Here is a 13,283-nt window from a genome sequence, read left to right on the forward strand (position 1 = left end):
TTACATTGCCCCGAACAATCACCGAAGGAGATCGGTGGATCACCGAAGGATCGTCTGGCGGGACGTCGTGGTCTGATCCCGTGATGACGTTAACGTTGTCGAACTTTGCTGGAATGATACGCGGAAGTTCTGGGATGGTCCGGGCAGTCATCACTGCAGTCTGAAACCTGTGGCAAAGATGGGTCACCCTTATCCATCTGTCCTGTCTAGGCGTTGTTCCACGTGGACTTCCAGAACGTGGAAGATCGATTTGTGTTCTGGTACCGTCTCACCAGTGGAAAAATGGTGTTCCGGTGGCAGTGGACATGTGCAGCCACTTGTCTTTGAAACATTCCCCCAAGGACCATCCCAAAGGTCTCATGACGTTGTGCAAACGTTAGCCTTGGCATACTATGCGTTTGAATAGTCGTTTAATGTTTTGAACGATCGCAAGGGCAGGGGTTGAGCTTTCCAAAGTGACTGTATTGTGTGGCATTCATTTGTTCTGTTTCTTTTTACGGGATGCACGTCTCAAGAACAAAACCACTGACGTCACTTAACGTGGCATGTGCATGCACGTTGGATACATGTCACTAATCTCTGAGTTTGAATCCTTAAGTGTCTACACAGGTTTGATAAATTTAGATTGTTTGTTTGTGTCTGTGTGTTATGTTTTCTTATATTTCATGTACTTTATTGTTCTTTCAATCCTCAATATGCTCCATTTGCATTGCTGTTACCGTCAGACATCACAAAGATAAAAGTGCATTAAATGACGCTTCAATGAAGTGTTAGAGTGAAAGTAAATATCACAAGACCTTATTAAAAATATTACTTTATCAGGAAGCATCTATGTATACATATACTAGCATATCAAGCATATACCTAGTCGGCATTGTTTATGCTGAGTCATTTCATTTGACATTTCTCGCACTTGAACCTAATGTCAAATACTGCTCCATCAAAGATCATTTTAACTCAATTTCATGCACAAACGTGTTCATGTCATATTTCACTGACGAAATGTAATCCACAATGTGTTCGATATTTCTGCAAAACAATGGCTTTTGATTCTGATCGCTTTGTTTATCCTATATTCACACGAGGACTGTTTTACTTACACCATCCTAATACTTCGAAGTGGAATGTACACAAGCAGCACTGCATCATGCATACATACTGAGTACATTCCATTTGTTCAGTCAGTTATATCAACTTAACATCACCTCATTCAGCGGTTAAAAAAGTCGGTATTTGATGTGACAGAATCAGACTTCTGACTGGATTAAAGTGATAACTAGAGTTCTGTAAGTAACCATGTCTCGTGTTCAGCCACACCATGCATCGATTTTGTCTGATGAGAACAAAGTGACAATGATGTCCAAGTCTGTTCTACACATCCTTAACCCAGTGCTAACCTTCATGCGTATTTGTGGAGCATGCACTGGTCCAAATGTTACTGTGGAGAATATTGCATGCAGTGACTACCGTTTCAGGCTTCGTCACAAAAAGAACTGGTTCCAAATACTTTATTGCGTTTTCGGAAACTCGTATATTTGGATTTTCACCGGAATGCTCGCTTATAAACTTGTATTTTTTTCAACCAATGTCAAGAGAATGGATTATAGCTTTCCAATTTCTGGCTATAATTATCATAGCATCTAGTGGTTATACATGGTCCTCAATGAACTTTCGGGATGGATCTTATCAATCTTGGGTGAAGGATTTCTATTTGTATGAACAAAGCTACGGTGTTTATGAAAATATGAAAGATATGGTTAAGAAAAGTAGGATACTTGTAGCGCTTGTGATGTTCTTTGGGATTTGTATACCTGGTTTCATGTCAACCTACGCCCTGGCCATCCGCGAAGTTGGAGAAATTGTATGTGTTGTCGATGGAACTTTGAGTTGGTGGAACTATTTAATATCAGTGATCAATTATTTCATTTTGTGCGCTTCAGTCTCGAGCTCTGTTATTCGGGTAGTGATTGGATCATACTGTCTGTGTTCGGAACTTGATGTGATAAACACCATTTTTGAACGATGCGTTGACCAATACATAAAGTGTCAAGAAAGCCAGAGAATCCAGTCACAAACTGCACCTGATTGCCACAATGAAAGAAACGAAGAATTGAAGGACATAATAGGACGACATAAGCATATCTGCAGTTTAATATCTAGATTTGGTAACTTCATTGCCTTCGACCTGTGTACAGGATTGTTCATGTCACTCCCTCTGTCATGCTTTTCACTTTATGTCATTATGACACGCGTGGAATCACAAAGTAATGTTGCTGTGTGTATCTTTATCCTGCTCGGCTGTGGCCTGGAATGCATCTCTTTATCCATAATAGGCGTGACAGTGAACGTAAAGGTGAGTATGTAGACTGACTTTGTGATCCTATAGGACTAAATTATAATGCACTTATGTCTAGACACCTGTGGCAGGACCGTTTCAGGCATTCATGCCACTTTCCTATAAATGATATCGCATTGCGTCGTCATTACTTTCCACTTTCCATTAACACCACAAAATCACGTCTAACGGTTTTCTCATAGACCGAGGTTGACCGATGTTGAGGTTTTAATGGACAGTTTCAATGAATGTTTCGAAGACATCAACTGATAGTACTGATAGTAAATTGAATATGTATAGGAGAAAACACGAGGTCAGAGTTGAAAATCCGAGGACGATCGCGAGTAGTGTAGCGTCCTAGGATTTTCACCGACGATCAGGGTTCACAATCCCTACCACACCCGAGGATGAGTGGTTTCTCCAAATTATCAACCGTCACGTGACATATGCTATTTCATAATAAATAGGCAATACACGTCATTTGATTCGTAACAACTCGTGTCATTGCGGCAAACCGGTCGAGGGAAGGTGCACTGAGGGATTAGCACTGAATGCGCATGCTTCAACCTCAATCAGGTGCACGTCACCTGCTGCATGCACAGAACTACTTTTGCCTTACGGTCGTGAAGGATAGAACTACAGACAAGTCAAACAGCGAAAGAGAGCTTTTCTCACACAGAATTCTTTTCAAATGTATTCCGAAGACAACATAGATGCATGGACGAAAACATTGCTTTATCTGAGAGTTTATTTGTAAGGAAATTTACTAGAGACATCTGCCAGCGATATTAACACTGTACTTAGCTACTTTGTTTTCGAGACACGTAAACAAGACGGTGGTTATTATCCATCAACTACGCTGTGTGGATTGTTCGCTGCGTTTGCATCTGTTCTGAAAACGAATGGCTCATCCTTCAAACTATTTGAAGACGACGAATTTCAGGACGCTCGTAATGCTCTTGACGCTGCAATGAAAGAGAGGTCTGCCATGGGACTGGGGTCAAATACTCGGAAATCAACAGAAGTTATCTCATTCAAAGAGGAAAACATCTTATGGGACCTAAATATTCTCGGTGACTATACTCCCCAGAAGCTTCTCGATACGGTACTATACCTTTCAAGTGAGTACACGTTTACTGGTATTGAATTGACAATTTATACAGTTCTTAAACATCAAATTATATATCAGACGCAGTGTACCTGCATTTGGTTTGTACCTAACTCTGTACCAATTTTGTCAGTTTTAAGTAATTAGTTCACGACATACCCATAGTTCGCTAGTTTAATTCATTAAACCATCCCATAAATATTATATATCGGTTTTATGGAATGTTGTGTTGAACTTAAATGTTACAATTTTAAATTTTACCGGGTTACCCTTTGCGCTAAGGGGTAGAAAAAGAACATCGAAGTCTGGGAATGGTTAGCAACCCTCAGATTACAGGTCCCCATACTGACGGTAGCAGTAGACGTTTTCTGCTCTATGTTGAAGACGTGTCGAAGACCAACTCAGGTGGACTGAAGCAGAGGAAATTAAAGGGGAACCATTACGGGCCTATGAGAATACCGACTAACCAGCTAGATGCTATGTCCGCATATACAAGAAGTACAAATCTTTTTTGGTGAGTTTCAATAGCGTTTTGTCATGTAACGTTTTGACGAAAGTCGATTTTGCAATTAAATTTTATTGAGCAAGTATGTTATTATTTATTTTCCATACGTTTCATCCCAAAACGCCTAGATGGGAAGGATGCGTTCAATCTAACTCCACTCAAAAAAACCCAAAGAAAAGGAATGGTTTCACGGGATTCCGGTTGGTCATATAACGCTCCAAGATTCTGTCAAGTGCATCTGTAGAGCAGCCAGTATCAGTGGGAAGAATAGCAACCATTCTCTGAAGGCAACTGCCTCAGCACGATTGTACCAAAGCAACGTTGATGAGCAGACACATGCTTTTATATCAGGCATCAGTGCACGTTTAAAACTACATTTTTCAAACCTTGATAGTTGCAGTTTCATTTCAAAGTAATAATATCTGGGTCAGTTTGCATACTGGTATAAGCAGGCAAAAATTAAAACACTGTTCATATTTTATTATTTCATCATTTTTTTAGTCACAGAAGTGACGCTGTTCGTCTATACAAACGAACACATGACGACCAGATGCGGCTGTGAGCTGTCTTTATTATCCATAATCCCGGAAGGTGGAGGAGAAATGTCAAAACAAAAACCTGAGAAGAATGGAGACAGCCAAGAAGTAAAAGACTCAGCTCGAAAGGATTGTAAAACTGAAGTCCGCTGTGTTACTCTTACTTTCGATTTTATTTAGAACAATGGCAATAAAATTCTGGGAGTTCGTTTGTTTTGTTTTTTTACAGTGAGGGTTTACAATTTTGCAATCCCTCTTACGCGGGTTCACAATGTAATTTTAATCCCTCGTACCTCTAATGTGAGGTTTCTGAAAGCCAAGCCATGTGATATGATAAGTGAAACCCGTTGAAACTGTCATTAAGCAGTTCATGGGTTAATAAATATGCATATAATATCAAAAACCCTGTCAACGAAGGACAGCAAAACTAGCTAGCGTATATCATTCACGTGAAATAACAAGTTAACGTTGGCATACGGGACGAATGTATTTAAATCGTACAGTGGAGTTTATTCAAAGTGGACAGATTTAACATGTTTCATGAGACAGTCCGTTTTATCGATTCTGATTGTTAATGAGAGGTGTCAAACCACAATGACTTGTTTCTTAAATCTTCTGGTCTGTATGTACAATTGTAGGATACGGCATTATTCAAAAATTGCCCAGCAATGTATGGTTTGGTAGAACATTACAGAGCTGGACATTCAGGGGTTTGATGTATTCCACAGTAACATTCACGGACAATTGGAAGCATTTTTTCAGGTCATGCACACACTTCCTGCATTTGTGATCGAACCATTTGATGAATGATTTATCCATAACACAAATGGATCACTGATACTGTCTCCAACGTGTGTTTATTACAGGCACATACTGCTCTTCAATCCATGCTAAAGATCCCAACAAACGACCACAACGAATCAACCATGAGAACAGTGAGTACGAAAATGTCTTCCCAATGCTCGATTTGAGTAAGTGAGTAAGTGACTGAGTGACTGAGTGCACTTTACAATAAATATATTTAATGATGAGCTGAGGTGTTTGAGAGTTTTTCATAACCGAGAACATTTCCGTCACAGGTGAACCAGTTCACAAGCCTACTGACTGGGACAACAATTGGGTACAACGTGTATGGCCTCTTTACTATCGATCAGTCCACCGACTCTGCTCAGTGTAAGTGGAGAAGATTTCAAAAAAGTAGCAAACATGAACTTTGTTTCACGTGGAAATGTTTTTGGTATTTTCCTCATGTTTATATACAAAATATTTGACAATATGTTTCTGTAGATTTGTAATTTACCGGTCATGGGTGCTTGATGAATACTTTCGTATTGTTACAGATTATTGGAACTTTGGTAACCTACGTTGTGGTGGTTCTGCAGTTTCATCAACCGGACTCTCAGACAAGCCTCAGCACATTGTGTCGAGATCTACTAGCTAATGTTACTCTACTGTTGGAGGATATTCTCAAAGGATCATCGGGTTCATAAACGTTTTATCATCGTCTCTCAACATGGATCCACTGCCGTCCTGAGGTTTCAAAACGTCTGAATTATGCTCTATATGTGTAATGGAACATCACCCTATGTAAAACCGTTTTCTGCCTTTTTTGTTCTGTTTGTGTGACGTGTTATTCTCAGTTGTTACATGCCGTGGTTCACGCGTCAGACAGCTAAGAAACTGTATGCTGGACAATGTGTAATCATGAACAGACAGCTGTGCGTGTGTCCTCATTGATGGAGCATATTGAACACACGAGTCATACAGATGAATGTTAGTCTTGCTGTCAACGGTTAAATAGGTTGTTCGTAAAGTTACTGATGATATATTTCTATAGATGTCAAAATATTTGCTTTCAGGAACATGTAAACGCATACAGTGTTGAAATGTTTCTCGTGTGAAAATGTGTATTAAAAACCAGATCTTTCCATAGAATTCCTATAAGACAGGCTCAATTTAGATTCCTGTACTCTGTTTTCCCATTTTAAACATTTTGCATTAGTCTCTATTTTAGGTCTGAAAACGAAAAGGTATCTGTGTGGCTTATTTATTTTGGTGTTAGTTTCACTATGTTTTTACAAATGCTTTAATTCAGATTCGCAGAATTAACACAGGTTTCTGATCTTGTTTATGGAAACAAAACCAATGTGCAATTATGAGGGGTCTTCCTTGCAAGTTATCTTCACAATGATATCAAAAGCGTTGTCTGGAGCTGAGTAACGTCTCGGAAGAATTTTTGTTTAACGCTACCGTCAGTTGACCGATGTTCAAATGACTCTGATGAATGTATCTAAATATCCTACAGAATTTCGCAGCAGGATAGATAACACCTGAATTTGTCGGAGAAGCGGAGAAGATGTATTCACATATGTTATGAGGACGTGTTATTTTTGTGTGTGTAAAGTTATGTCTCATTAATCAACTTTTAATTGTTATGGATTTGAACTCAATTCATTTACTTGTAGCACTTAAGAGACCTACGACTTGTCTAACATTAAACTTTCACGCCTGTCAACAATCTTCAATCAGTGCACCCGTCTTTACTTGGGAATGTCGATAATGGGCGAGTTACATTGTATAGTCATTCATTGTAAACTTGTTTATTATTTATTCAAGATATTATTGCGCATTACAGATTGTCTGTGATCTATGTTGGTGGTTTAAAGGAGAATTACGAGCCTTTTAGCTCAGTAATTTCAAAACCGTAACACATATGAGACAAGAAAAGACGAAGAAAGTCTTCTACTCCAAACACCGTTTAATGGATGTTCAACCGTTACTTACATAGGGACATATACATTCCCGAGACCATTATCGCTGTTAACTGTTGTGTTCCTCTGAGGATTTATCAATGTAAAATTGACTGGAACTATTCCGGGCCCGGAGTCATGACAAACTTCACCACTGGTCATACAGGTCACAGGTCAAGCGGCATTTAGGGTAGACCTCATGTAAGGAAGAATCGCAAAGCGAGTAACACTAGAACTGTAGCTACACGGCGTTGAGTGAAGTTTCTTAGAACTAAATTGTCAACCAAAAGATATATTTACACACACACGAAAGTCACAGCTGACTTCCTAGACATATATTAGCGAAATGTACGAGTTTAGTGTTCTCTGGAAAGCCACAAACAACTATCCTAATACATGAACAGATGAGTATGAAATTAGTCTGTTCAACTGTTTGCGTAGCGCAAACGAAAGTGATAGATATGATGGCCCCTGAATCCAATCATTTCATACTCAGGAAAACTCATGTTCCAGTATATGTTTGTGTGTAAGTTATTGAACGTCGTACTCGGCAATGTTAAAATGTTTCAAAACGTTCCATGGAGGAAGTTCACATAGATAGTCCGGAACCATATGGTTTACCATTTCGTAAAATAGTGTTAATTTAGAAATTTGTGTATATATATGGCTATGGATGTCAAAAGGTCACGTTATGGAGCATTGCTAATTATATGCAGCATCCAAACGTTGTTAAAATCTAACTTCTTAACATGTAAACCATTATAAAGATATAACCGTACATTGCTCTCGGTATTAAAAACAAGACAGGAATCCTCCGTCCGGCGTTATCTGTCGGCACATCAAACAAACCGGACAGGTGGGACTAGCCCTAGCTGCTGTACACTATTTGTATGTCCGCCTGAGAATTAAGGACGAGAATCACATCGATTCCGTTCTTACAGCAATTTAGTGTCGTGTCATTCCAGATGACCTCAAAACTAAAGAACGAATCAAGCTATTGATTCATAACATTATATTTGATTGGAATTTTCGATACATTTACGATTGTTAAGTCTATTTTTATTTAGTAATGTTGTGTTTTGTAATTAGAGGTAGTAAAACGGGTTTATGATAGCTGTAAAGTCGACATGTGAGGATGCTTTGCAAGAACATCGCAAGTAACATCGCCATTAATTTTGCGTAGGTAAGCTTTCAATAACGAACAAACACGAAACTTCCGGAAGTACTAGTGTACCGTTTCGTTGCAACTGGTAACTTGAGAAGATGCTGCGGAAAACCTTCTAAGAGTTTGTGTGAGATAAACCTGGTTGTTTGACTAAGACACAGTAGTGGACATCTACCAATTTGCAAACCGAAGTGTAGAGGTGCCTTTCATTTCAAGCGCCTTGACAACGTTGTGTGGCATGTCCACATGAGACATGAAAACGACATTGTCTTTGTCGAGGATTCCGAGACAATTTTCTTACATTTTCACAACCTTTCATACATTTTCACAACATTTGTGGCCACAAATTAACAGGAAGGCAAACCGTTTGTGTGATGTTAACAACAGGAATGTTTTAAATAGTCTCAGTACTAATCTAACCATTCATATGCATATGGAGTGGTGGCTTTCGGTCAGCAGTCGACGGTGATGTATCTTACACTATTGGTTCAGAATCAGGAGCTTTAACCTTAACAAAAGCTGACACCTGGTTTTTATAATTACGGAACATATAACGGTTAAACTATTTAAAACATTTGTGTTAATATTATTTACGTTTTTATATTTGTTTTCTTGCTAATGAAACACTCAGACGATCTTTGTGCTTTTTTTTCGATTGAACATTTTGCTGTGTTTGTGACGTAATGTGTACATACAATCATATCATTCTGTCATTTGCGGATGTAAACAATTGAGTTTATTGTTAAATGCACTATCAAAAGCAGATGAGACAATTGCAATAATTTGTTGTTGTAATGGTAGGTGTCTTTTGTGTCGTTTAAGTTTGTGGGCAAACGAAAATCGTTCCAGACGCAAATTAGTATAAATGCTCAGTGGAATATCGAGACGTTATTATATGCTAGCGACATAAAGAAACCGTGCATTGTCAAAATATCATCCCACTTGATAAGTACGATAACGTAAAAGTACATATAAACTATAATGGAGGGATCATGAGACCACAACAAGTTGGGAGAATTTCAACTCAAAATGACGTCACGAGTCCAGAAGCGGGATAGGAGTCAAAAGACCATGTCACAAGCTCAATAACGGGTATGTCCACCATTGGCATTGAGAACACCCGTGCATCCACGACGTATAGAGTCAATAAAACGTTCCAGGAAGTCCTGTGGGATATCACGCCAGATTCTCTCAAGTTTTGTTGCAAGGTCAAGGATGTTATCTGGCGGATGAGGGAGATGGCGTAGACGTCGATCCATCTCGTCCCAAACAGGCTCTATTGGGGAGAGATCCGGTGAATTTGCAGACCAAGGCAGTAAGTCAAAGTTGTGGTGTTGCAAGAAATTTATAGCAAAACCTGCCGTATGAGGGCGGGCATTGCCATGTTGGAATGTTATCCCAGGGCCAGGATTCAGTCGCATGTAACATGCAAACCAACCATTCTTTCTGCATATACCTTTCCAAAAACCGACCGAATATTTATTGTTTCACAACATATACCATATATACACATATATCATGTTTTCTTCTTTTACACACACACAAACACACACACATACACACACACACACACATACACACACACACACACACATATATATATACCCCATGTATAAGTATGAATGAATGTCCATGTGTGTGTGTTGTTTTGTAAACTAAAGCAATACAGCATTGTAGCTATTCTCCACACTAATTGTATATTGATTATGTATTTCAGGTTTGGCATTTCTTATCCTATCCGATGACATGGACACCATTATAAAATATTTTCGTAAATTTCCTCTAAGTTATTTTTCTTTCAATCCCAAATATGCTCCATTTGCATTGCTGTTACCGTCAGACATCCCAGAGACAAAATTGCATTAAATCAAGCTTGGATGAAGTGTTAGAGTGAAAGTAAATATCACAAGACCTTCCTACAAAATTAATACTTTATCAGGAAGCATCTATGTACACATGTATTACCATAACAAGCACATAACTAGTCAGTATTGTTTTTGCTGAGTCATTTCATTTGACATTTGTCGCACTTGAACCTAATATTAAATAGTGCTCCATCAAACATCATTTTAACTGAACTTGATGCACGTTCGTGTTCATGTCATATTTCACTGACAAAATGTATATCCACAATGTGTTTGATATTTGTGCAAAACATTTGCTTTTGGTTGTGATCGATTTGTCTATCCTATATTCATAAGTAATTTTTTCACTTACACCACACCAGTACTTCGAAGTGGAAAGTACACAAGCAGCACTGCATCATGCATACATACTGAGTACATTCCATTTGCTGAGTCAGTTATATTAACTTAACATCACCTCATTCAGCGGTAAAAGTCGGTATTTGACGTGACAGAATCAGACTTCTGACTGGACTAACGTGAAAGCTACAGTTCTGTCAGTAATCATGTCTCGTGTTCAGCCACACCATGCATCGATTTCGTCTGATGAGAACAAAGAAACAACGATGTCCAAGTCTGTTCTACACATTCTGAACCCAGTGCTAACCTTCATGCGTATTTGTGGAGCATGCACTGGTCCAAATGTTACTGTGGAGAATATTGCATGCAGTGACTACCGTTTCAGGCTTCGTCACAAAAAGAACTGGTTCCAACTACTTTATTGCGTTTTCGGAAACTCGTATATTTGGATTTTCACCGGAATGCTCGCTTATAAACTTGTATTTTTTAAACCAATGTCAAGAGAATGGATCATAGCTTTCCAATTTCTGGCTATGAATATCACAACATCTAGTGCTTATACATGGTCCTCAATGAACTTTCGGGATGGATCTTATCAATCTTGGGTGAAGGATTTCTACTTGTATGAACAAAGCTACGGTGTTCATGAAAATATGAAAAATATGGTTAAGAAAAGTAGGATACTTGTAGCGCTTGTGATGTTCTTTGGGATTTGTATACCTGGTTTCATGTCAACGTATGCCCTGTCCATCCGCGAAGTTGGAGATATTGTATGTGTTGTCGATGGAACTTTGAGTTGGTGGAACTATTTAATACCAGTGATCAATTATTTCATTTTGTGTACTACACTGTCGAGCTCTGCTATTCAGTTAGTGATTGGATCATACTGTCTGTGTTCGGAACTTGACGTGATAAACACCAATATGGAACGATGCGTTGACCAATACATAAAGCGTCAAGAAAGCCAGAGAATCCAGTCACAAACTGCACCTGATTGCCACAATGAAAGAAACGAAGAACTGAAGGACATAATAGGAAGACATAAGCACATGAGCAGTTTAATATCTAGATTTGGTAACTTCATTGCCTTCTACGTGTGTATAGGATTGTTCATGTCACTCCCTCTGTCATGCTTTTCACTTTATGTCATTATGACACGCGTGGAATCACAAAGTAATGTTGCTCTGTGTACCTTTATCCTGCTGGTCACTGGCCTGGGATGCATCACTTTTTCCATACTAGGCGCGACAGTGAACGTAAAGGTGAGTATGTAGATTGACTTGGTGATCCTATGGGACTAAGTTATGATGCACTTTTGTTTAGACACCTGTGGCAGGACCGCTTCTCACATTCATGCCACTTTCCTATAAATGATATCATTGAGTCATCATTACTTGCCACTTGAATATTTCCATTTACACCGATTAAACATTCCAAACATGGTTAATCACAAAATCATGTCTAACGGTTTTCTGATGGACCGAAGTTGCTAAAGTTTAAATGAACATATGTAATTTAACTGATAGTACGAATGTGGGAACGTAGGTTGGGATTGTTAGCCTCAAATTTTGAAGTCCGTTATTTATTTTTCTAGATCCATTAAGTCGACCTCTTGCAAAGGATAATTTGCTAATATATGTTAAGAACATTGCGTAGTAAGGGAGTCAGTAAAGATTCAAATCACATCGGCAATAGGTCAGCCATATCCGGACTGAAACTAATTCTAAATTGAATATATATGCATATAATATCTAAACCCCGTCAATGTCTTCTTTCTTTATCCTTGTTTTGTGATCTGTGTGTACAATTGTAGGATACTTCATCGTTCGATGTTTCTGTGGCAATGTATGGTTTGGTAGACAGTTTTGGGAACAGTACAGATCTAGACATTCAGGGGTTTGATACATTACATAGTAACATTCACAGACAATTGGAAGCACGTTTTCAGGTCATGCACACACGTCCTGCATTTCTGATTGAACCATTCGATGAATAATTTATCCATAACATAAATGGATCACTGTTACTGTTTCCAACGTGTGTTCATTACAGGCACATACTGCTCTTCAATGCATGCTGAAGATCCCAACAAACGACCTCAGCGAATCAACCATGAGTGCAGTAAGTACAAACAATCTTGACAATGCTAGATTTGATTGAGTAAAGTGACTGAGTGCACTTTACAATAAATATACTTAATGTTGAGCTGAGGTTTTTGAGATTGTTTTCATAACTGAGAACATTTCCGTCACAGGTGAACCAGTTCACAAGCCTACTGACTGGGACAACAATTGGGTACAACGTGTATGGCCTCTTTACTATCAGTCCACCGACTCTGCTGACTGTAAGTGGATTTCTATGGGGTTTTCATAAGATGATTTCAAAAAAGAGCAAACATGAACTTTATTTCACGTGGAAATTTTGGGTATTTTTCTCATGTTTATATACTGAAGTTTGGACAAAAATGTTTCTGTAGATTTGTAATTTAACGGACGTAGGTTACAAGCTGCATGATTCCGTATTGTTACAGATTGTTGGAACTTTGGTAACCTACGTTGTGGTGGTTCTGCAGTTTCGTCAACCGGACTCTCAGACAAGCCTCAGCATTTTGTGTCAAGATCTACTGCCTAATGTTACCCTACTGTTGGGGGATATTCGTAAAGGATCATCGGGTTCATAA

At 38.8% G+C, this 13,283-nt stretch overlaps 1 protein-coding gene and 1 pseudogene across 1 annotated transcript; both read left to right on the forward strand.

The window, feature by feature from the left end:
- The first annotated feature begins 1,296 nt into the window (after positions 1 to 1,296).
- LOC137273875 (gustatory and pheromone receptor 39a-like) lies at positions 1,297 to 5,974 on the forward strand (annotated as a pseudogene).
- Positions 5,975 to 10,809: 4,835 nt separating this feature from the next.
- LOC137285883 (uncharacterized) lies at positions 10,810 to 13,283 on the forward strand. The gene is made up of 4 exons (XM_067817764.1): positions 10,810 to 11,865; positions 12,656 to 12,724; positions 12,858 to 12,947; positions 13,134 to 13,283. Exons 1-4 carry the CDS (start codon positions 10,810 to 10,812, stop codon positions 13,281 to 13,283), a joined length of 1,365 nt encoding a protein of 454 aa, XP_067673865.1.

This window comes from Haliotis asinina, chromosome 1, assembly GCF_037392515.1.
Source record: "Haliotis asinina isolate JCU_RB_2024 chromosome 1, JCU_Hal_asi_v2, whole genome shotgun sequence".
Classification (NCBI taxonomy): Eukaryota; Metazoa; Mollusca; class Gastropoda; order Lepetellida; family Haliotidae; genus Haliotis; species Haliotis asinina.

Coding starts and splice junctions, on each gene's coding strand:
- LOC137285883 (XM_067817764.1), top strand. CDS start 10,810: ATGTCTCGTGTTCAGCCACACCATGCATCGATTTCGTCTGATGAGAAC. Junction 12,725..12,857: donor GCGAATCAACCATGAGTGCA/GTAAGTACAAAC, acceptor TTTCCGTCACAG/GTGAACCAGTTCACAAGCCT. Junction 12,948..13,133: donor GTCCACCGACTCTGCTGACT/GTAAGTGGATTT, acceptor GTATTGTTACAG/ATTGTTGGAACTTTGGTAAC.